This window comes from Ischnura elegans, chromosome 5 (genome assembly GCF_921293095.1).
Source record: "Ischnura elegans chromosome 5, ioIscEleg1.1, whole genome shotgun sequence".
Taxonomy (NCBI): domain Eukaryota; kingdom Metazoa; phylum Arthropoda; class Insecta; order Odonata; family Coenagrionidae; genus Ischnura; species Ischnura elegans.
The window spans coordinates 45,679,183-45,705,628 of NC_060250.1; the positions used below are offsets into that span (position 1 = coordinate 45,679,183).

Sequence of the window (26,446 nt, forward strand, 5' to 3'; positions counted from 1 at the left end):
AGTATTGCTAATACTTTCTTTAATGTACGGAATACTTACTCTTAATTCAATTTTTGGCTCTTGAAGAGAGCTCTGAAAATTGTGCCCACTGCTTTCACCTTTGTAGCATTCCTACTCGTGATTATAAGAGAGAAAATAGTTTTGTTGTGCGAGCTGCTACTTTCTTTATTTGATATCTATCCGGGATTAGATGAGACAAGCCGTATAAATGAAAATATGGGCCTCCTAGTTGGTGTAGGGCTTTGAGGATACTTACTGAGTTCCCAGTTCTGATTAGGGTGAATGAGAAAAAATGTGATAGGGAAAGAATTTGATGACGTTCACCTCTCTTCCTCCGAAAAGGGAAATGAGCTAAGAACTGGTGAGTCATGGGGTTTGCCCATAAAAATGCTGAAACTTAGTGCTCAATGTGATATTCAGTTCTCAGAATGGAAACAGAGCATGGTTTAAGGCGATTTTAGCATGCGTGCTAATTTACGGCATGAAGTCATTCTTCGATTGAATTTCGTTAATATTTCTTGAATCTCATTTCTGGGCGCCGCCGTGTAGCGTTAAAGATGGATTGTATGATAGAAAAAAATAAATTTTATATTATTGTTTGCATGATTTTCGTATTTGGATTTAGTATCTTAAATAGATTAGTAGGGTAATCTAAATCGTACTGTAATTTTGGATTCTTTTTTACATTAACATTATGTGAATAAAATTTCTCATTCATCAAAATTTTCGTTGAAGATGGAATATAAGGCTGAAAGTTAATAATGATTTGCCATCTGGATTTTTTTTCTTCTTTGTATTGTTTATGGTAAGATACAATGAAATTAATTCGATTTCACCTTCAGCTTTTTATGTTATGTAACACATTATCTATTCGTATTATGTCGAAAGTCAATATTCTACTCAGTTATACGTTTGCACAGTTCACTATCTTAGAATTTTTATCGTGCTTCACTTGGAACTGGAAACTCAATTTAGATTTTTATTACATGAATCGGTGGAAAAATAAATCCTTTTCCCCCTTTTGTATTGAAGGATAAAAATTTCAAATTTTTAGGTAACATTTACCCCATTATCCACCCTCGTGCATTGAAAAATCGTGACTTAATTCAGGTGAGCGATATTTACTTTTGTCATTGAAGTTATTGCATTGATTAGATAATATTTGCTCATCTTATCCTTAGAGAGGACATTTTAAATATTTAAAAATATTTTTATTGCCTAGCCTCAAGAAAGTTTTTTCAACCACCAAGTAAAAGAAGTGGCAAAGTTTCATGACAATTTTTATATTGCGTAAGCATCGCGTTCCAGCAGTCCTCATTATTTAATTGGTGTGAAAACTTTTGTCGCTGTGCCATTTTCTTGTTTAGACATATATCTCTACCCCTAATTACCGACCATTTTCGAGAGATGTTGTAGGCCTTGTTAGCACCGGGCCACTCTGAGCTTCTCTGCTCAGAGCATCTCCAACCTTCGTCATCTTTCTTGACGACCCTCGCGTTTAGTCCCATTTGGTTGTACAAGGCGTCGTTTGCTGTCTGTGCTAATGAGGGTGGCTTCACAGATCGTTGCGTTGCCCGGCAAGAATGGTTCTGCTTTAAGGGTGGGCCAATTTACAGGTTTGAGAGCATATAAGATCTCCCCGCTTGGAAATGCACAATGGCAGTGATTAATCATATCATAATTATTTTCAGTCACAGCCTTAATTGTCATGATGACAATTTCATACAGCTCTCCTATCAGCTTACCATTTTTTTCTCTCAGCCAGCGTTAGCAGTTAGTAGGCGTATTAGATATCGGAAAAAATTATGGGAATCTCTCAAATTGACAAAAGCTTGTGTGAACTTGTAAGTTATCCACAAATTATGTTTGAGTTTGTATCATGAAAACTTTCGGAAGATACATACGTACGCTATAAACATTTTGATGAAATGGTGTATTTAAAGTAATATCGTAGAAACCGTAGGAATGAGAATTTAAGTTTTGTTTTACGTCTTCACGAGTAGAAATCAATGCAAGTTTTTTGTTTAGCTAGAGCATTCGTCTAAGCTATTCCTCTCCTTCATATCTGCCTCTCTTGTATCACTTTATTTTGAAATTATCAGTACCTATTCTTTCTTAATCTTTGCTTTAAAGTCCTTTTAGAGATTATTTATAAGAATACTTAACTTGTTTTCTATTTTTTAGAATTCAATCTCATTAAGAATTTCCCTACCTTTAATTATAAACAACTCATTTATTTATAGTATTTTCGCGTTGTAAAAATTATCTTCAAGTGGCTCAAGTGATAGGATTAAATTTTTTCGCAAAGAAAGGGTCTAATCAGTTTTCATAAAAAATTTAATTTCTCAATTTAAACTTGAATTTCGAATAAAATTCTCTGTAAATTACCAAAAATAAATAGAAAATGTATTAGTATTATCTTTATAGAAGCTTTCCTTTCCTTATGGAAAGATGATTCCTTTTGAAGTTTTCTTTTCCCTCAAAAGCTTTGAAATATATCTCCATGCTTTTTTTAGCCGCCAACCACCGCGTATTGTGTACGCAGTGAATTCGTTAAAAATGGTGGGATTTAAGAGAACTTAGGCTTTCCCGGCGAATACTATTGATGAAATCTTCTAGGGTTTGGCACCGGATAAGGCCAACGTTTATATGAGAAACTCCCTCATCTTCAGGGCTATGTCAGTCATGATCCCTGATAACGAGCATTTCTTTCCCTGCGATCGCAAATCAATTGAATTGACGTTCTAATATTCTTACTTCAAATATCTTACTCTGTCCCGCGCCTAATGCTGTGACACTACCGTCTCTCGCCGTCTGGTGGCGCAACAGTCGCCTTGTATTGCGAACGCGTGCTCCGTCGGCAGGGTAACCGGCTGGCGGCTGTGGGGCGATGGCCCTGCAGGTGCAGGACGTGGGCCGCCAGGTGTTTCGGAAGGACCACAGGCTTAATCCGCCCGAGTCCACACCCGCTTGCGCCATCCACATCCCAAGTTTTTTTTGTGTAACCACCGACTCGTTCTTTCAGCGGCGCTCCTTCTCTCTATACGCTTCACTCTAGTCCCCGGGCCTACGTGGCACAGGTTAATTTTATGAATCCTCTGAAATCATTGATCAATCCGGCGTCAGAACTCCTGTAATTCATAAATATTTTTCTTTCTTTTTAGCATTCACGTAGTTTGGAATTAATTGAAAGGTGTATAAAATTGTAGAAATAACATTAACTTGCTTGTTAATATTCGAAGTAATTATTTTTTAAAGTGGAAACTGGTTTTTATTTTATAATTAGTGATTCATGTCTTGAGAAAAATTACTTTTATTTAGTCCACTGAGACATTTTCCTGACCACTGAGACGGCCAATAGGCGCTAAGGGTAGGATTTTGGTGTTTGATAAGACAAGTTTCCTCATCTACATTTTGGTTCCATTCTCTTTAGACTTATCGGTGGTCGGCATCTTCCGACCAAAACGACGTAAGAGTTAACTTTGTAGTAAATGGACTCTCTCTCAATTAATGGACTGTATTCTGGTACTTGCATAGGCATTAAGGATTTGATACGATTTTTCGAGTCAAAGAAAATCCTTTGACTCAAAGGTAACAAGTGATAAGTGTATTCATATTTCTCTATTTATCTTCCAAATAAATTTATCTCTGAAAATCAACGTCTGGGCGTATCTGCAAAGCATCTTAAATATATTTTGGAGGGGAAATGTATCGTATGTTGAAAGCAATTATTAAATCTTTCGTTTTGTAAGTTGTTATTATTATTATCATTAAATTAAGAAATATATGCCAATGATTTGGTAGTTAGTGGAGGATCCAGAAATATTGGGGAATATTGACGTGCCCCAACTGCAGTGGAAACTATTTAATGCCTACATTATTGAATGAGTTCGTATTATCGCCACCTCATAGTGAGATCGGATATCAGTAGGTATCGCCACCCTTCCCTTAGCTACCCTCCTGGATCCGTCACTGTTGCAGTAGAGTCATTCTTAGATCCTAAGGATAGTTGAAGATATCCTTCGCCATCCATCATTAAAATGAATCATCATTTGTTATAGGTTATACACGCTGAGTAAAGAGGACGATGGAAGACGATGTTTTCGAGAATTTATAGTAATGGAGAAGGTGGATGGACTGAAAGGAAAAGGAGCGACGAAGTGCTAGATATGGTGGGCGAGGAGAGAAAGCTTTTAGATCAAATTTGGAGGATGTACACAATGATGGAAATATCGATGTCGATATCGAAATCGAAAATTGAGTTTAAACAGTGAAAGATCGAGGAAATCGAGATCGAGACATTATCTTATATTTTCAATCCAAACTCGATTTTTCAAGTTCGATCTAGACCATTTCGTTTAATCCCAGCAGCGTCACAATCGGCCTATGATAGCATCACCCTTTCCATGTGATAGACTTTCCTCTAGTGAGGGGAAAATTTGGAGAGGCACGCGCTCGATAATCAAGAAAGCATTTCAACCAGGAGGTCTTTCTGAAAAATTTTAGTGAAGACCCATTGTTCCAAGCGGTGATCCCAAAACTTTTATGTGCATGTATTTGTAAATTTTTACTTCTAATTCTTAGTAGAATTTTTGGAAATTTTTCTACTACTAAAATTTGTATTTTGAGTTTTTTTTCAAATGAATGATAAACATGTCATTGCACAGGCGGTATTTTTTTATAGAAAGAACCGTATATGTTTTCGATTACGAGATCTTTTGGTTCAAATTTCGATTTTTGTGGAAAATTCGAGCATTTCCGTTCTGTAAAAACCGATTGTTTGAAAAATCGATTTTTAAACGACATTTCGATACCTCCAATACACTAACGCTCAAAAATCGCCCTCCTAATCAAATCCGTTCATCTAGTACTGTTAGGGCTACTACTCGTAGATGAGCGGATTTGATTCGGTGGGCGATTTTTGAGCGTTTGTGCAGTGGTGGTATCGGTTTTTCCATCACTAATGCGCAGAGGGTTTGGATGGAGCGAGCACCAAGCGACGAGAGGATGTAAAAAGTCATGCTGGAGGGAAAAACGTTTAGTAAGCGGTGAATGGGAGGAAGGTGATATGGTTTATGGAGATACTGAGAGGGAATAGGCCTTCTTACAACGGAAGGAAGGAGTTCAATTTGAGAATGGGGACAGTCGGTTGAACAGTGAAGTACTCCGTGTAAACTTCACTTGACCTGTGAATCTTAAATAATAGGTAACTGTGGAAACTGGGAAATCTGTTAGTGGTTTTATCATAGTTATTCAGCTGAAATGAAAGGTAGTCGCACTTTCCCACAGTAATATTATTATAACGAATATATTACTGTGAAAAATTGCAACTACCTTTTATTTCAATTTTTCGAAATTCCACTGTATCACGCCTGAATCGGTTGAACAAATTATTTATGAGCACTATCCAGATCTATACTAACCAGTGGTAACGAAGTTGGCTATAGTCATGGTAATTAATAGTCACCTCGCATTTCATGTACATAGCCAATTGGTAGTAGTGAAAGGGAATGTAGTGAAAGGGAAAGATTAGCTTTAGATTCAACGAAGAAAGGAGGAAGACGAACACATTACTTCTCATTGAAAGTGCTTTGATGATGCAATACGAGCTAGTGGTGGTGAGTAACGAGTTGGCTGTTTATGCTTGGTGCGACTCATTCAAAGCGGCTCGCGTCGGTGATGACATAAGTCTTTCCTTCGTGTTTACATTTTCCGCATTTACATCGGTTTCTCTCTTGATAAAGACGCATATAATAAAAATGTGATAAAAATCCGACGTTTGTCTTGCTCTTTAGCCAAAACTGTTGCTTGAGTGCGATAATAGCGATAAAGTGGGCCTGCTGATTAAAATCTTTTTATTGCTTGTCTTGAAGATATCATTATTCGGCATTGCGGTTTGTTTATCTTTTATCTGAACGTCATGGCCGAGACGGATTAGGTACCTACTTGTTTCTTTTTTTAAACAACACATTTTGCCACGCTGTGCTTGTCTCTAACCACGTTGAAGACGGGTTTCTTCCAGTTGCAAAAGATTCTGTCGTGGTGACTAGTGTGCGACGGCATCTGCCCCGAGAGCTTGCGTTCACATTTCGACGGTGGAAAATTTTTTAAGGTACTTGTCCATTCGATCTTGTGTAAATTGTTGAGGGCACTTGAAGTATTTTACTCCAACCGCTCGACTGGACGTCGTATGTGGCCTTCATGACGTATTACGACTATCCTGCGTCTACCGTCTGTTTTCTCTCTTTATTTTCCATCTCTCAATTGCGCAAAGTACTTAATTAGTTTGAAGCCACTTCTGCATGCTTTGTCTTGGTTTGTGGTTTTGGCGATTCTGCGTTTAAAAATCCCTCAATTGCGTCAAATTTCAAAATTTCGGTATAACTTTCCCTTGTCTTCATAATTTATTTGGCTATGTAGTGATTATTCCGTGAGTGAGGAATTTTCAATAAACTAGTGAAAATAATTTAAATCGTTCTATTCCTTCATGGCGTATTACGACTCGATTGCTGATTCTATTTCGGATATTAATCGAATACTATTTCACCCGGATTTCATAACTTGTTCTTACTACATACAAGTGTAAAATTTTGGTTTCTGATAGGTATCCGCAATGTAACTGCAAATGTAGAACATGATAAAAGTTTTATTTTTTGATATAGAGCCTCAAGAGAATTGGTGATGAAAATTGTCTCTTTGTCAATTTCAGGTGGTTGATTCTCTTGATGAATATTTATTAGAGCAAAATTTTCTTGTTTATTTTTCAGGATCAGTTATCATTTAATTAGCATTTACTTGCTTTACCAGAATTTCACAGTCAGTCATTATTCATAGGGATATCTGTAGTCGCCTCTTTGCATTTTAAGTTTCAGATTATCTTACTTCTTTGTACTATTCCACGAACAGAGGGAGAGACTTTTCAAGTTATCATTCTAGGAATTCGTCAGTTTTTTAAGCTATATCAAGAATACATTTTTTGCTACTTTTATTGCTGGTTTGTATTGTTGTGGATGCCACAGTGCTAACTCAAGGCCAGGGAATTTATGTGATGACCTTGTATCTTCTGCCTCCAATAGCCTTCGGGGTAAAGCTTTCCATCGTTCGAAGTTGTGTGGGTCAATGCGGAGTTTCCGTTTAGGTAACAAGCTCTTGGAATCGGCCGGGAGCCATAATCAATTCTTGTGGGCTTCTGGGTGCCATGCGTAAAATGAGTAATCGTGCTGATATACACATCGGTGATTCTCAGAGTAGGCGTGTGCAAAAATTAAAAAAATACAGGCCTATTGTGCGTTATATGCAGCGTATAATGTGTACCTATATTACCAGGAGTGTGTATGTCGAACTTCTTTCCTTTTACCGAAGGGACCCTCTAGTCACTACGCAATTTATCCTTCTTAATTTTATTTACTGTGTGGCCACGGTGATCTAGTACTCCTATATTCATGATCGCATTATGTTGAAAACCTTCGAACGACGTTTTATCCATGCCCCCAGGTAGTGCTCCGACTGCCTTCGTCACATTCTACCGATATCATGTTTATCTTACGGATTTTTCGGGATGTAGTTCGCGAGAAAGATTGTCAAAAAATATCATTGTTATAGTTATTTAATTTTAAGTACTGTTATTCTTAATTATTTTAACTTGAACTTGATTTTAACTTCTTAAAATATTGTGAGAGCGACTTTACTATTTTCTCGGCTTTAATACAAGCAGCTACTAAATTTGGTGGGCAATAAATTAAATGAATAGCTTCACAATATGTCTCTCATGCGTTTTTAACTAATTTAAAATCATCTATTAATATTGGAAATTACTCAAGTATCAGTTTACGTTACTTTTTCGTTAAAAAGATCATATTTCGTTATTTATTCTCCAATATAGCGCGCGAAAACTTTTTTCACTTACTTTAAGCTATTTTCATTGTTAACTTTTTTATCTTTTATGTTAAGACATTATTTGTTTATGTAATTTGAAATAGCTACACTATTTTTAGAGTAGTGCGCGAGAACTTTCTTTTCAGTGATTATTTGCGATGCGCAAAGGAGAAGACGACCTAACTTAGGTTCTCGAATTCAATCAAACGAGCTACCTTACGTGCTAACCGTACTGGTGACCAGAAAAAGACAGATAATAATAAAAGTCGTATTGGTATGGCAGAATTGCATTATTAAAAATGAAGCGGATAGGCTGAGAATGCAACGAGTTCGTGAATATTAAACACAAGAACAGCAAGCACGATGAAATGAAATTAATCGATTAAGAACCAGTGCTCCTATGGAACGAGTAGCATTCAATTACGATCGGGTTGTAGATCATTGTACCGATAATTCAGTAGCAGTTGGGAAAATGAAAATAATTTTTCAATATTATAAGGCGTTAAGATACAGCAGTGAATGTACTGGAATCTACTAGATTATGCTGTGCTGGTGGAAAAGTAAAATTTCCGCAAGTGGTGCCACCACCAGATCCATTACGCTCATTAGTTTCTGGAATGGGAAGAAACACCGAGGAGGAATGAAGTTCTCGATGGACGACGAGGTCTATGAGGAGATCAACGCCCGTCATAGCAACGCGGACGGAAGCTGGTATGACGACCGGATTAAAAAGCTCATCGTGCGGATGAGGAAAGTAATGGAACGTTAGGGTGACTACATCGAAAATAAGCTGAAGCCGTGGCCTTTCCAACGATGTACCTAACAATGTAAATAAATATCATATTCGATGATAAAAAAAATGGAGACCTTTCTTCTAAGTTTACCATTGTATTATTGCGATGTTTCATTCATGTCAACGAATCCAAAATTGCTCGTTTAAATGAGTCGTCTTTCCCTTCACATCACTTGCAGTGGTGATCCTGCGTGGAGGGAGCTAACGAAGCGGTTAAAAGGACCAAGTTATCTAGGGAGGAGGGATCATAATTATAAGATTAAGGCCCCAAGGCAGCTGACAGATAGACTTAAATTTTCCTTCCTACATCGGGGGATAGAGGATTGGAATGGCTTACCCGAAGAAATTTTTTCTGAGCCATTTCCAACTCACGCCTCTATATTTACCAAAAGGATAGATAAAATTGAATTTTGAGGGCTTTGTAATTGTATATTTTTAAAATTTTGTGTTTCTTGTCTTTTTTTCTTTGGTCTTAGTATATTATTGTGTAAAAATGGATTTTGAGGGCAGTGTAAATGTAGATATGTATTGTATTTTTACTGATTTGGTGCTAGGTATACGGGGACATGTATTGTGTAAAAATGGTTTTGTTGAGGGCTTTTTAAAATTTTTGTGGTACTAAGTATTTTGTTTTGCATTTTGGTTTATGTATATTATTGTGTAATAACTATATGTTACCACCCGACTTCATGGTCGACTTGTAACCAATTATTTAATAATAATAATAATAAAAAATATGAAAATGATATATGGTCAAATAGTGTTTAATTTAGTAGTAATAAGGCCTATGATTAAGTTATCGGCAGATTTAACGCCCGAGATCGTTAAGGTGACAGCTGAAGCAGAGGTAAGAGAAGGATTGTGTTATTATTATCAAATGCAGGTTATCCTGGAATTTTTGCCTATTTATTGGTAAACTTTTAGAAACAAGAAATATAACGGAGCGCTGGGTTCTAGACTACTATTTGAATTTTCCTACCTCTTGTATTCACTATCTCTGCTTTTTCGCTTATTTCTTACCTGTGCTATTTCTAACTTCTCGCACATTTCCTACCTGCGCTCTTGCTTTCCGAAAGCCGTTCTTTCCCTTTTAAGCACCATCACAAACTTTACTGTTATTTTAGAATTTAGTTACTCTCTAATTACTTAGCGATTTGGATCACAGCGGAAATTCAATTGATGACATTATTAACTTGCTCTTCCTAGTATTAGACATATATATAGCTGGATATAATAGCATAGAAGTGGCGGACTGCCTCAACTTTCTTGTGCTGAATTTTCTCGAGTCATGAACTCTACGAAAGTCATTTTGTAAGACTATTTTGACTCCTTTGTACCTTTACTGTGGTGCTGCTGATCTTGTTTACCTACATATTTCAGGTAAAAACTTTACTCGGTAATATCATCACATTTACGTGTGTTCCTTAACGTGACTTCGAAAGTATCTATTCGATGCATATCTCATCGGAACGTGTTGAGAATATGAAGGTTTTCCATTTATTTCCTTATCATGGGAAACTTATCAAACTTTGATTGGCATCTTTCGTTGGCTCCTCTCTGAGTGGTCATAAATCTCATAATATCCATCCTGAAATTCCCCAACCAATTTTTCCATCCCTCGCATATACCAGTCGACCGCAGGATTGCCCGGCTGGCACCACCTTTTTTCACCTTACTCAGCCCTGAGGTAAATGCTCGGTAGCGCTAGTTGTGCTTTGATCGATTGGATATCGGCTGCAGCCTAAATTACTCATTGTGATTGTGACTGGCGGGCATGGGAAAATGGAAAGGACGCTGAAATCGATTCTGTATTTGGTGCCCACGGGTAGGTGTATCTGGCAAGATTGATGATTGACTATTCCTTCTCGCTCATCGTTCGGACCCGGTTTATATCGATTAGATCGCTCCTGTATTACCGCATTCGTTAGGTTCGGTGTGATTGGCTGAAATCGGGAGGCATAAATTCTCAAATCCACTGTAATTTACATCACATCAACGTTTTAGCTTTTTTGACTTCTCAAGGATATTAGGCGAGGGGTATAAGGAGTCTAGCCCTTTAAAGTTATTCCGAGTGAAGACATTTGTTATTTCCTTCGTAATATCAATGAGTCAAATTATTAACCGTCGTTCTCATTCATTCATGTACTGCAATATTAAGATTGCGAATATACTGCAGCCTTCCTTTTCTCCCTTTCTCAAGAGGCGAAAGGAGCCTAGCCTTTAACGTTATTCCGAGTGAAGACATTTTTTATTGCCTATGTAATTACAATGAGTAAAATTGTGAACACCTGTTCTCAATCATTCACGTACTGTGATACTAAGATTGGTATACTGCAGCGCTCCTTCCATCCATTTCCCATGCAAGTTCTTTCAGTTCCATGATTTTCTTTCTTGTGTCCTTCTCTATTTGTCCCACGTACCTATTTATTTCATGTTCTTTTGCATATATTTTTCTCTCGATTGTATTTTTCGTTTATTCCTTTGTCTTATGATATGCCCTACCAACTGATCATTCTCTAACTTATAGTGTTCCATCATTCTCTTTCTTCCCTTATCCTTTTGTACGCCTAATCTCTCTCCCTATCCGTCCATTTGATCTCCAGGTCTGTCAGGCATTCATTGATTTCTGATCAGGTTTTCCAATGCTTCTTATTCACCTTTATTCTGTGGACTTCCTTTCTTACACCAGCGATATTGAACTGTCTTAATGCAAATCTATAAAATACCCTGCCAGCCACTTCGAGGCTGTTCAGCAGTGGTTATCTTTTTGACTGCAAGCAAAGGTCTACTTATGAACTATGAAAAGGAGCATCCCATCGCTCGTGCACATGCATTCGGGCTGCGTGAACTCCCGCTACGCATCTCGGAAATCATTCTCATTCGCCAATAGATGTCTTAGATCATTGCGTGCAAATTATTTTCTCCTCTGCTCTTTCCCAGGATCTTGGGAAACGTGGACTGAGGTTATTATTGTTTTCCTGCGGAGGCTCTTTGATGTCCGAAAGTGTTCTTCTTCGTCCGGTATTTTATTTGACACTGTCCCTTTTCCTGTGTGTTTTATGGCATTAGGGTGGTTCCCTAGTATTTTTTATTACCTAAATCGAAAGATTTTTACTCCTGGAGTACGTAATACACGCTTTTAGATTTTTTAATGACGATATCTATTTTTCGCGATTAAATGAAAAGTGAAAAATTTCAAGCGCGCGAAAACGCGACGGCTAAGTATGAATGCTGGGAAAACTCCGTGTGACGACGTTCTGGTTCCCGCTGCCGCAAGTGAGGTGACCTTGGGGCGAGGCTTTGAGCGCTGATACGACACAGGATGCTAGCAGGTAGCGGAGTACCCTGCTAGCTGGTAGCGCTTGGCTTAAATAAGGAATATTAATACCTTGTCAACCGAAGGAAACTTTCTGACCTTAGGCAGTTTTAATAGGTGATTATTAATACATGTTTCCCTGAGCTCTGTGCCTCATGCATGCATTGGTAATCTCAGACGATGTAAAACTCCTATCCACTCTTATAGAAACTAGGTCCCTGTGACGTCACGTGGAGTGGCATCGCATGGGCGCCAAATATGGCCTTTTTCAAATGCGGTTAAAATTGACCATTGCCATTCGTCTAAACTGGGATTTCTAAAACCAAATAATTTGTTTATTATGAATACACTAATGGTGGGCAACGAATTGCAATCAATGACTTTCTATTTCTTTGATGAAGGAAACTACTCTTTTGTATAAATTATTTTATGTTCTTGCAAATATTAATATACCTCCCCTCGTATTTTTTGTGAGTCCCTCCTAAGGACATATTGCCCTTGTAGGGACTGTTATCCGCGCAAACGCGTGTTTGGTTGCGCACTACAGTATGCTTCGACCGATCGCCTGTTAATGAATAATTTTCATGTCATCCAATGAGGCGATCCCTTCTTAAGCATTTGCTGCAACGGATATCTTTAAATTATTTCATACGTGCTTCCCAATTTTTTTGAAATCATGTGCTAATTGAATCGCCAGGGGGGGGACTATCCTCTCAAATATACCGTTTTATAGCGATTTTAAATGAGATAGGGATAGGGATTTTAACCCATTACTGCATAGCGTCCGATACATCGGACGCGCTTATTTAATTTTTTTTCTGGGCTCCAGTTGACTTGCGCTATATTTTAATACTGTATTAAGTTCAAATGGATGTCTGTCTTCATCCTTCCCCGCTAATATTTTAGTTTACTCATTGAATTTATTGACTAGAGAAGTATTTATGTTAGACATGGCACACGTCCGGTATATCAGACACTATGCACTAATGGGTTAAATGATATAGTGGTCCAGTACCATATCCTAGCTGCGATGTAATTGCTTAGTTAACTTTTGTTCGAACAAAAAAAAACTGAAATTGAGGGTCTATTATTTCATTACCTGTGGCTCTTTTTGTAAGGTTTGCCAATGACCTCAGATTAATTGGAAATCACAGTTTTGGTTGTTTGAATACGACGAGGAAACATGAAGAAATTCCCAGAGTCATGATTAGGCAGTGAATGGGAAGAGTATTCATACTGAAACAAGGCTACTGCCTTGATGGGATTTCGGAAGAAATTGTCGGGCCGATTGTAATGTGAATAGATGTGGAAATTACTTCCGTTGCACAAGCTTCGTTTAGCGTCTTCGGCTTCTCTCTTTCTCTCCTTTTCCTTTGATGATTTCACTTTTAGTCCTCAATGAAGTAAGCGAAGAATATGAGAAGTCCTTCAATACGATTCTATTCCAAAAGATTCTTCGTGAACCAAAACGTGACATATTGCTCTTAATACACCATGGATGCTCTAAGTTTCTTGAGGTTCCTTCCAGTCTATCCAGATGTGGCGAGTTGCGTATTCTACAGTTCCATCGATTAATAGCAGATAAATTTGATATTTTATTTGGTATTTTTAAGGATTTATTCGAAGATTTGAAACATTTTGAGACTTGTTGTGTATTTATCTTGAATTCTTGCGAAAAATCGTACGTAAATGCAAATATGTTATCCACTTGACCAATATCCGTCACCGCCGAATTCAGGCCGAGGCCATGCAGTTGGAAAGACTAGCTTTTTACGTTTATTTAGTTCCGTACAATTCACTGCAATGGTGAGTTTTTTAGGGTTTGAGTGAATTTTACCTTCATTTAACACGCTGTACGAGCGGCCTCAGAAAATACCACTTCAAACGTTAGTTCATGCTACTTATATGGGCCCTCACCCTATACGATAAACAGCGAACTGTCTTGCCGCCTAAAATAGAATAGATGGGAATAGCATTGTCGAGCTTCCGCGAAGGTAGTTCTGAATACTTCTTTAATGGGACTACAATAATTAAATAGATAAATGGACAATGACAACTGAAAGGGGCAGGATGACTACCCTTGGCTAATTCTTTAGGGCTGGGCGCCAATTTTATACATTTATAATCGCTTTCGTGGTGGTGTATTTCCCACGCGTAAGTACTGATACCCTTTTTATTATCGGAAGTTCACCAAAGTTGATTTTACGACTTATGCTTGGTCGAAGCTGCAGTGTTTGGTGGAGTTTAAACTTATCAATCTGGGTCATAAGTTCGTTACGCCTGGTGAAGTTGTTGTGGACTGGGTAGTTCACTTCGACCATATCATAACCAGATACGGCCCTTCGCACACTTAACCAGTGAGGCAGCTGGTGCCTGCACTATTTACGTATTTACTTGAGAAGCCCATTCATGGCATGGTTTCAGCTACTTGTTTGTTGCGCAGTGCGACTCATGAGGTTTGTGACGCTAGTGGCCCAGTGCAAGCTCCTCATGACTTCTCATGAAAAAGATTTGATATCAGACCAATATATTGCACTAGTAACGCATCTACAGTTTACATTATTGAATTTCGTAGGTGCATGGTCGGTGTATGTATAATTCCTGAGCCTCGATCTTTATCTTACCCCTAAAGCTCCTTATTCCACTTCCGACAGAGGCGACGCTCTAGCCCACTTTTGATTCGTTTACTAATGGGCGACCACTAAATCAGAAAATTCAAAATTTCTCCATCACCCTTAAAGGCCGTTTTACACAGTACACGGAGTTGCGCAATCTGACGTACGTGCGAAGGCGCAATCAAAATTGCGTCGTGTAAAGCGGCGAATTGCTAGAACACATGCGAGAATGCGTGGATGCGAGACGTCATAATAGCCCCTGTTCTAATTTCGTTCGTGCATTCGCGCAATTCCCCGCCATTTTAGAAATTTTTATTTTATTTTATTTTATTCTCATACCACCGGATACAGCTCTTATTGGCCATTTTACACCGGGGTGTTCAACAAATGTAACAAGTAAACGTACACAAACGACCATGCCCTGGACCGGGAAAACCTACCCAGGCGGGACTCGAACCCGCGACCTCTTGTTTGGCAGGCGAGAACGTTACCCCGCCGCCACCGAGGCCGGCGATTAATGCAGCTCTAACTTGCGCGATTCCGTGTACAGTGTAAAACGGCCTTAAGAGAGAAAAATGCACGTGTGGGGCAGTTTTCCGTCCTTACAAGGTTAACTCTTGAGGCAGGGTCTACAAGTCTTAGACGATTTTGCCCTGTGTCTTAAGAGGGGTTGTGGTTGGAAGGAAATTAGGTGAGAGGCATCATGTCGCCGCCATGAGTCGGTCAACGTACCTTACGTCAACGAGTTAGGATGAGAAAGGAAGTGAGAGGGATGGAAGAATCTCGCCCCGTCTTTAAGGCGACGCGTCGCGACGTGAGCTACCACTAGCGAAACCAGAGTTATTATAACTAGCGAAGAGTTGGCCCATTCGAGACTCAAAACACCGATGGCGGCGCTGACTTATTTTTCCAATATGACCAACGCATGGTGCATATTATTGTGATGATAACATTGATGGTTTAGGATGAATCATCGAGACACTGCGAAAAATTAAGAAGAGAATGTCAAGGAAATTTTTTCTAGGTTTTGAGGAGGTATTTCGATATCCAGGGGCAACGAAAAAATGCAATAGAGATTCAGGAAGTAATAAATTATTACTGAGATATCGGCTACTTGCTCGCGGCGATTACTCGAAGGGTTCCTAACGACCATAAATGCGTGACTTCGAAAAAATTAAACACTTTTCTTAGCAGGGTAGAAAAAAATGTATAATATGTTGGTTACCTTAGAAACCTTAATACCACAAACCACCTTCCTAGTAAATGATGAGTTGTAGCAATGAATGGTGACTGAGAAGAAATATGCGTGAACATGAATGCATAGAATATATTACTAACGACATTATGGTTTCTCAATACTAACAAAATAATAAGAGAAATCAGAAAATAACCAACAATGCCAATTATTTGTCTACGTTGTTTCACAAGGTAATTGCTAGGTTTCGTTGGGAGCTCCACTTCCTAATGTGGCCGATATTTGGCGTCTCACTTGTTTGGATTCTCGAATAGATATTTTTCTCCATTGATGAAAATACAATGTCATTAGATATGGGCTCCGAGACGGAAAAATATAGCTTACCCGCGAGCAGATGTCGACGACGTCCGTCAGGAAGTGGCCCGAGTAGAGAACCGTAGCGGCGATAGCGGCCCAGGAGCGGAACGGCGCATCCTGTCCCTCTCGGCCCTGAGTGGCCCTCAGGGCTCTCCCCGCAACTCCCATGATCCCCCAGAGGAGGAGCAGTGCGTAGGTCAGTGCGGTGGGCGCGAGGCGGAAAGACACGGAGAGGCGGAGGGCCGTGGCCGCCACTAGGGCAAGGAAGGAGGCCAGGGGGGCAGCGAGGAAGGCGGGGCTGCCCCCGGGGAACAGAGCCTCCGCCGCCTCCGACAAGTGGACCACGAAGAGGGCGAGCGTCAGCAGGCACCGCCACGTGTGGAACTTTCCCCATCCGGGCCCTTCCGCGATTGACGCTTGGTCGTTGTTTGTATCTTCCGCGTCTTCAGCGACCTCAGAAGCAGCAACCTTCTGCCTCCATCCTCGCCGTCTCTTTGCGCGGCCCTTGCTTTGACCACTGTTGAGTAAATAAAAAATATCTCGAGTGAGTGTGGCTCTTGAAAAAATGTTATTTCTGGCCTCGGTGGCAGCGAGGTAAAGTCCTTTCCTGCCACACAAGAGGCCGCGGATTCGAATCCCACCTGGGTAGAATACCCCCATCCAGGGCATGGGTGTTCGTATACGTTTTATTGCTAAGTTAAAAACTCTCATGGATAATAATGCTGTTTTCATCAACAAATAAATATATTCAATCACACACATCCATGCCCTGGTTAGGGGCAACCAATCCCCAATTGTGCAGTTTTCGGTGGTACAGAAAAAAAAATAAAAGCGTCACTCCCAGTCGTTTAGTGGTAGATATGAGTATAAGGGTGCATCGAAATTCAAGGTGATGAGCACCACCCATAACCTACTGATTGATCACACATACTCTAGCAATTAAAAAAAAATTCGTTAGTATATATTTCATTAACGCACTATTTTATCTATGAGGCCAGTAGTTTTTAATAACGGTGGGACGCAGCTTAGACCACCAGAATCGTCGCCTAACATACGTTCTTGTTCTATCCCTACACTCCCGCTGAACCTGTCTTATTTCGTCTTTTTTCGTGCCGTGTGGCTCGTTTCAAACTAATGCTATCATATTAAAATTTTAAGGTCACATATAATACCCCCTAGCCGGCATTTGCCTATTAAATAAATATTAAATCCCATTAAATAATGCTAACAAGCTTGTAAGTTAAATTTTGAATACTTGCAGTAAATTTTGGATAGACGCCACTATATAAACTTTGAGCATTTCATTAACGTTAAATTTTTAAACTAGTAATACGTTACAAAAAGACAGATAGCGCGGAGGTCTTACTGTATTTACTTATGGTGGAAGGTAAAATAATCGATAGATTTTTCCTCGGAGGTGGTGAGTTGTCAGGTAGTACATACTTTTGTTTACAGTGGAAATAATTATTTTAAGGTGGGAGATATATTGTTTTCAGTGGCGATTAATGCAGGTTTGTTCGTTATAAATGGATATAGTGATGCAATGAAGTACTGGGAGAGAAAATACTAATAAATTACCTATATTTGAAGTAATATTTATGATGAACTCATCGTGCGCTGCAATGTAATTGACGGAAAGTTGATAGAGGAAGTTAATAAAGAGTAAAAGGTGAGTAAGTAATGCGACTAAAACTGGACGTAGGCTTCAGCAGTTACGGTAAACAGGATAGTAAGGTCCATAATTTTACATCTTAATTAAGAATCAACGAATTGCTGAAACTGTTTTCTCTCGGGAAAAAATAACAATGTAGATCCGCGTATGAATGTCACCCTATGCGGCGAGTCGGCTCTTCGCGGAATGAAGGCCAGTGGCCACTCATCTCCTTCCCTTGAAAGGACTCAGACGACGAAATCACTCAAACGCAACTGTTTTATATCAGACGTTGCAATAATAAAAGTATTTTCAAGTAGGAATCTTAAAAGAGACGTTCTTGGATGAGATTAAACGAATCGTAAGCATTGTGGAGAGCATATATATTAGAACATTTTATTGAGTTGAAGATATGTCACTTAGATAGCGCGTACCAAGCGCCTACCTGATGATTTTGGAAAAGGATGTGAATCTGGGAAGGGACAATGAAAATAAGGTGGGACGAATTAATGAAAAAGTAGAACAGCAGTTACCAGTAAGCCTGGTGTGCTAAGAGAGGATTACGAGCTGATGAAGTATCTCCGTAGAGGTTAGATATGTGGGATGAATGGGGATGAAATGAAAGTTAGTAATGTATAAAATTGTGAGGAGTGACTTAGTACTTTAATTTTATTTACTAGCCTACAATGGAGCATTATGAATTATTGAGGAAATTTTTTTATCGCGAAATCTCTTTTTATGTCCATTTTGCTTTTGGGGAAGGGGCACTGACGGTGCGGAAGAAGACGGTGTAGAAGAAGAAGTTGACAGTGCAAAGAAGAATATTAAAATGAATTTTCTTGCGAATGAAAAGACGTCATCGAGCAGTGTTTTACTGTCGCGAATCCACGGTTGAAAGTTGCTCGAAAGAAAATAGGATTTTATGAAACATGTATTCCGAATTGTTACAGAAATTTGACTAAATACCTTTGATGGATGAAATGGAAAATACCTCAATTTTTTTATATTTGCTATTTTGTTATCCATAAGTTTTTTTTTTCTTATATCTACTCTTTACATCCCACGCAATATATAGTTTTTTGATGTCCTGCAATCCTGTCGGCGCAGGGCGAAATTTAAATCTAAAAATACTTTGCGAGGTAAAGGAGCAATGATCGGGCTTGAAACTCAACGTAACTTAGGCGCTCTCATAATCCACCTTGCGGTATGATTATGCAATTCTGCCGAAGCTGAATATTACTGTAATTTAATCGCAGTTACTTTCATATAATTGATTTTAATTTAAGTGTATCGCGTGTTTATTGTTAGCTTCTCCTTTTTTTTTGTAATTAAACCCTAAATTTAAGAATAAGCTTCCATGGAAAGTTATTTTCAGATTCACTATAACTTCAAAGTATTCACTTAAGGTGACAGCGATACCTATGACTCCGGCGAAAAAACTCTGATGATTAAATAATATGCTAAAAAGGATGCTTTTTGCGTCCGATGCACTCTCTCAATATTAAAATGGGTCTTCAAATATTTATGTATCCGATAATTAATATGATTATATAAGTGGAATAAAGTTCATCGGATTTCGCTCGGCTGCTTGATGAACATTAAGATCTGTCTGTGAAATATATAAAGTTTTGGCATCGTTTTATGGACTTTCATTCGATTTTATAATAAGGCTTCCCCGCCGTAGTGCTGTGGAATATTCTTAGCTATTTAGTATAAAAGGTATGAGGTGGCATCATCATCGACTGCCTCTCCCCAAATATTTATCGAATGGCTGCCCTTTTATTTCGAGAAAGTGCCCCCTTCCCCTACCCTCTTCCTTCCCCTGCCTTCTCCTGACTTGAGGCTCTCTTTAAATGTTTGGATTGGCCCTGAGGAAGGAAACCATGCTTATCTTGTCTTATTGTTTGCTGACTTTCAAAGTGAATTTTCGCCATCGTCATCAAAGTTTTCTTGATTTCTGTATTCCTCGAACGAGTCATTTCAAGCCACTCATTTAAGTTTAAAGCTAAAGATTTTGGAATAAATAATATCTTTAGGAAAATATTGTTTAATACCGAAAACTTTTACAGCTTCCTCGTTTTCCTTTAATTTGGTACATGTTGGTTTAGCTTTTTCTATAGCTACAGGTTTTTCCGTGAAGGTGCCGCGAGAGTTGGTGTGATATCGAAATCTTGCCTCGATGAACTATTTAGTTCGCATGGTGTGAACGGCCATAATATTTTACAACTAATTTCAGTTTAAAGCTTATCTATGGACATGCTAGTAGATGTTTAACAACATACTTATTAACTTTCTCTTTGCGCGGTTGTATTTTTTTTTATTTTCGATATTATGACCTTTGAGTGGAATTAAATAAAGAAATAACTTACGGACTCGTTTTAGCAATAAAAGGCATGCATTATGATAACTTTGTCTTGCCTTTTCTTGTAATTATTGCAATTATTATGAAAAAGGGAAATACCCTAAAATGTTTTGGCGTAGCAGACTCCTTCTGCACTAATTTTAATCTCAGTATATATAATATAATTATTTTGATGCATCGAATTGATGATATATGGTCGGAATATAATGGAAAGCGAGGCAGTGGGGCTGAGAATTATTCTTCAGATCATAGCCATTGCGAATCGAGCATTTTTTCTGACAAAATTTCACTCCATGTGTTGCTCCCAAACTTGGTAATTACCCCTTAATGCTTTCCTTGTCAAGCTTGTCCCTGTTTCCTTTCATCGCATCGCTTTCCCTGTCGGATGATGTTACAATAACAAAGGTTTTTGAAAATGTTGTCATCAGCTGGAATAATACGTTACCAATTATCCCCTTTACTCTTTGCGATTGATTTCCTGTTTGATCGGCAATGTTGCTCTTTTGTTCAACACTCATACTTCCTTTGGTTCCTACCACAGTTATATTCCAGCATGAGATAAAATACATAACTAACTGGTTTCTTATGTCAAAAACGATATATTGGATAAAATTTACTTAAATGGTTTTAGCGTAATTAGGAAAGTTGTGCCGACTGAAACTTTGCTTTGTAATTTTGGGTGGTTTGAGTACCAATTAACTCATGAGGTAGTCGTTAATTGAAATTTAATATACGATGTTTTGAGGATATATAATGAATAATGTGTAAAACATCCTTTTCGTTTTCTGTTCTTACCTCTGGAAATGTTTGATTTTGGACGATTTCAGAAGAAGAAGAACGCTTGATGCCTACCGGCAAGCAAGCGTTCGACTTATTGCTTTTTGTGGATTGAGGTAATATTGAGCCTGAATGAAAAGACGTTTGGATAGAATTTGCGTGAACGTAACTTCTGTGGCTTAGATATTTCTGAGAAACACTTCCGGAACTTTAGAACCTGTTTTGTTTTACTATAAGAAAGGAATTCTTAGGAATGCAGTCCCACTTTTGAAAAATCAATGACCGATCTCTTCTTAAATATTCAATAAATTTTCCTTTAGGGACCAAAGTAATTCCTAAATTAAATGTCAAGCCTAGAAATGTTATATTATCGTCGCATGCTGAGGGAGTTAAGCAAATCTGATATCCTACGACTTCATAGACTCCATAAACGCTTAAAAATACCACATGAAACTGAAATGCCGCCGAGGTAATTTTTACCGGCTTATTTCAACTCCTCTACTGCAATTCTATGTGCAAGTTTAAATTCGAAATGAGGCATTTATTTACTCGTATTTGCATTTTACAAATTCCAAAAACACTTTCTCTCTTTGGTTTTTCCATAAATTCAGTTATGTAAACTTTTTGCACTTTTCGATGGTTTTTCAGACTCAAGTTTTATATTATCTACAAACTTATAAGTATTAATATAGTCTTAAACAGAGTGAGACTGAAAAATCTATTTACATGCTGCAGCGATTCCCAGCTCCTACTTTTCCCATTCCGTTTTTTTTGCTCGTGTCCCAACCGGTGCCCCCACAATCTGAAAAATAACCGTTTTTATTGTATTGCTTGATTGGGCCAGATTGCTCTTCCATTCACTTTTTCGCGCATTCTCCTCTTGTACCCTCAACTACATATCCGTGACATTTAACCATCCCACACTTTGCTGCTGCACGTATTTTCGGATGAACGACGTAAACACTTGGAGCGTTGTGAACCAGAAGGTCGTGAGATCGTTGAGAATGTACCCCAGTTCTAGGACCTACGAAGCGCCCTGTTCAGTTAAGGGATACCATTCCTTCACCTTGTGCCGCCAGAGCTTAAAAGAGGTTTCGAGAATGCTAATTCCTCCAACCCATAATTCACGTTACGCGTATTTACTTACCTCGGGTGTATTAACTCATCTAAATCAACGAATTCTGAGGTTTACTCTAACCTAACCTAACTTCCCTACTGTAGGACTGCTACAGAATTGTTTGCTGTGTTGGAGATAATTTTTTTAAATAGTTCATTATATTTATATACTTCATTGGCGGCGCCGGCTGGAACACTGGTAAAGTGTTGGCCTCAAAAAATATACCAACATGGGAAACGTCTGTGTGATGAACGTTTATTTAATTACCCTGGGAGTTCCGCAACAATTTCATGTAAAATACCGTACCTTTGTTTCGTTACATTTTTTTTTCTTTCATTACTAATAGGTGCAAATGTGACGTGTGAATGCTGAAAAAAGTATGGTAAAGGAAAAGCAACAGTGTAAATAATTAGATTTTAGGGCAAACATTTCGCCCAGCGCAATGTGGTATACAGTCGCAGGTTCTCGTAGCAAACTTAGTGTTTCAGTGTGTGGTGGATAGCTAGTTCTTACTCTCAAAACTTCTATTGCCGACGGAACTTTTATGGAAGTGAGAGCCTTGCTTTTCTACTATTTTTTCCCAACTTTTCGCTCCGCTTGAATTTAACTGGAAGACGCGTCGGGGTTTTGGACCAAGATATGAGAATGGATGCGAGGTTTAATAATTTTTCCTTGCAAAATTGAAAAAAGGGGATCTTCCCCCTCGCTATATCGCGGACCACTTTCCGCTTCTCAAACCATGCCGAAAATGTATCAAGAGACGTAAAAGTAAGAAGAAAAAAGACGTAATTTATTTTTATCTCTTAAATGGCCTAAGAAATTGTGGTTTATTCAAATGCATTCGCTCCTTTTTTATTTTGTTCATCCATTCTTATTTTTAATTCCGTAACTTCACTATAGGCTTTGTCTTGGATTAATTACATTATTTATGTGAAGTGATATATTTTTAACTGCTAAAAGAATCTTATTTTTCTCCAAAACGATGTAGTGCAAAGCGTACTCATTCCATGTCACTTGGAGATCTGAAGGTACTTTTTCGTTAGAGCACACGTTATCTTTACTTGTTAAAAACATACCTTATCCTCGAAAATGTTAGGAATTATATGAATGACCATTGTCCGTGATTAGCTGCATTTCAAGTATGAAAATTTATCCTCAATTTTGTATCTGTGAAATTTTCAAATTTGAGATGCAATTTATTATTGAAAAGAGTCCTCTTTATTTACCCTGACAATTTCAATGTGGTAATCATTAATTTTAAACGGCTGATGCGTCAGGACATAGAGACAAAATAGGACCAGTCAAGCGGTAGTTATACGTCCAATACACCTCGTAATTATGAACATCGTGATTTAATTCCCTCTGCCAATTTATTTACGAATGCTCACGTTTGAAAAACTTTCTCTGAATCGGTCATTTGAAGCCTGTTATTATAAAAATTATTAATTTACTGCCTTTTTATCAGGGAAAGTGATGAATGAGGAGGACAAGTCTATTAGAAAGAAGATTCGCAGCTAATCGAAAAGAATCTTCGCTGGATATTTTATTTTGCACTCGATGTTACTGCAAAACTACTATTTGGAGGAGGCGGTTTACTTTTAAAGATGTCACGGTCTGGTACTTGCAGGGAAATGCTCTTCGCTGCATGGAAGCATTTAGCCTCCGCTCCTTGGTTCGGGGGTTTTAAAGGAGAGCTGTCGAGAGGCAATCCGTGGGATTGGGGGAGAGGGCGCACCGCCTCTCTTCAACCCCTTCGCCGGCGCCTCCAGGTTCAGGGTGAGCTGATGCCAATGTGGGGTTTCACCGCGTTGCGTGAGCGGGAATACGTGCCTCCGTACTCGCTCTCTGTCGATCGCATTGCTTCTTGTTCTGCGGAGCCTCTTATGAAATGATGCAGGCGCCTAAATCATGGAGCTAATGAAGTCTCTCATTACCAATGTTTTTCGGCTATAATATCATTAGTATTGTGATCGAAAAGTATTATGCATCATCATTAAATAGTATCATTTCCCATAAAATAATGCTTTAAAGTCTATAGAAATTCCGTTTAAATCTGGGTGACTTTCATGTTCAGCTATATACACACTCAGGGAAGATTTGGCCAGGTTTTATTTTGGTACTTCAAGTTATTTTTTCCTCTGTTTTCTCATTGTTGAAGGTCCAGTTAGTATGATCCGATGCTGTGGTGAAAATATTTATCAGGATTTAGCATTCTATTGATCTTTTTATCACGTATTCCACGAAAATTTTAATGATATACTTTCATTGTAGGAACTCTATTCAATAAAGAAGAGTTTTTGTTCATTTTTTCAAATCGATATTTTTTCTTTGTAAAACCATAATTTTATTCTTCTGTTAAAAACTATATATTTAACATTAAACGTGTTTCCTTTTCTCTATAATTTCTTGCCTGCATTCAATCAGGGGTTAAAATCCTCGGAGATGGCTTGTAATTGAAGGTTTTTGTGCATTTTCTTACAAACTATTAACAATGAACCACAAAAGGCAGTGAAAGCTATTTTGAGATATTCGATGAGATGATGAATTTTTTAATTTTTTCCTGGACAATCGGTGTTGGGGACACAGGGTTGCTTGCTACCGCGTCCAATACACAGCCATCGGCCGTAAGGGACCTCCTGCAGTCCCAGAGGCAATATAGCGACAGGTTATTGGGAAAATCGGTCACAATAAGAGGGAGAGACTCGCTGGGATAGAGCGCTGATCGAATTGACAGGGTATTGAGTATTATATTTCGCCCTATGAGAAGCTCTTGCTTTTATATGTAATCGGAAACCATATGAGCGATTGGTGACGGTTTTTTTTTTTATATTTCACTTTTAAGCATGCGGTGAGATACAATAAGTGCAATAGTTTGAAGGAAGTATCCACTACTCGATTATTAAAAGTAAATAAGTTAATTATGAATTAATACTTTCTTTACCTGCATTATAATTGGAAAAATTTTCTTCATTGCATTTAAAATTATAAACATTTTGAATCCATAGTGAAAATCTTTCTTTAGACAAATACTACTTAATACTTGATGTGGCTTTTGCAACTATTTCTTTTACTTCCCATGTGTTAGTCGCCATTAACATTTTCCACCTCTAGAATATCCGTAAAATTAGGTAGATTTACGCTTAACAGGAAGTTTAAGAATAACAGTTTATTTGTCAATAAATACCCGCTACACAATTTTTATTCCCTCTATTCCATGAATACCTTGAATTATCTATTTGGTCTATGTCAGCAGCATCATATTTATACGCGCACGGGCGGACCTCATCCAGATGCTATGAATAAACTTAGTTTTTTTGTGAGAAGTGAGTACTTGTTGTAAGTTTTTCATTTTTCTACTTTTTCAAATTCGTGTTTAGATTAAAAAAATTATTTTATGGAATGGTTCGTCCTCAAGCACTCCTTTTAGAAAGTGAGAAATTAGGCTAAAAATATATCATAAAATGCCATTATCCCTGAAAATTTAACTCAAACACTGATAGTGCTACCTTACGATGTCTTTGTTCTCTCTCCTATCATCCATCTACCTATCCTGCATTCTTTCTTATTATTCATGGGCCTACATTCTCTCTTATCGTGCCATTTTTTTTCTTGTATTAAGAAGGTATATCTATCATCTTAGAATTGTGGCTCTGCCACTCATACTATAACACTTCTTACGAGATTTTTTGCACCAATCAGCAATTTTTGTAGAGGTTGTAATTCAATTTAACCTATAAAATTGTGCGTATTAGGGTTAGTTCAGTATGTTACTTCGTGCGTTTCTTTTCATTTAATTTTTTATTGGGTACCCACTTGTCATTCGGCCCCTGTTATTTTGAGTTTAAGGTGTTTACAGTGACTTTATTTATTGTAAAATATAGCTGTGTAAAACATCGTCTTTCAACTCTTTTTTTATCTTCTGTAATTGAGAATTTAAAGACTGCGGAAAGCTGCTTATGTCGTCTAAGTTGACGAAAGGAAAACGGTTTGAAGTGACGGAAAACTGCTTTCCATCCGTTGGTCGTAAATCATGAAGCTAAACGAAACACGATGCAACGCAAAAAAGATATGTACCCTTCACCACGCCTTGTCTCCCGGAACGAGGGGCATCACCGTGGAGAGAGAAAAAATGAATAAATAAACAACAAGCTCTATGAGCACGTGACGGAGTCATCTCTGGTATAGTGTTACGATGTATGCCTTAAGGAGATTAAAAAAAGGTTTGCCAGGAGTGCAACGAGGAAGATGCTCCCTTCAACTTTGCCTTCTTTACCCGTAAAAATAATGTCTACAGTATCCAAAACATGTTTTAATCTATTCCTGCCGCTTTTTTTGACTTTCCCCCGCCATTCATGGCCATTTGATCAGGTCATCCTTTTTTGTTGACT

General features: G+C 38.2%; 2 protein-coding genes across 6 annotated transcripts in view; one reads left to right on the forward strand and one right to left on the reverse strand.

The window, feature by feature from the left end:
- The window catches only part of LOC124158811 (ATP-binding cassette sub-family C member 9), a 107,087-nt gene that overhangs the window by 76,596 nt on the left and 4,045 nt on the right, over window positions 1-26,446 (reverse strand). For all 4 annotated transcript variants that reach the window (XM_046534146.1, XM_046534144.1, XM_046534145.1 and 1 more), the window contains exon 2: window positions 16,179-16,668. In XM_046534146.1, the coding sequence (XP_046390102.1) occupies window positions 16,179-16,668 (490 nt within the window). The remainder of the gene's footprint in view (window positions 1-16,178; window positions 16,669-26,446) is intronic.
- The window catches only part of LOC124158812 (synergin gamma-like), a 160,745-nt gene that overhangs the window by 63,816 nt on the left and 70,483 nt on the right, over window positions 1-26,446 (forward strand). The gene's annotated exons all lie outside the window — the stretch shown is intronic.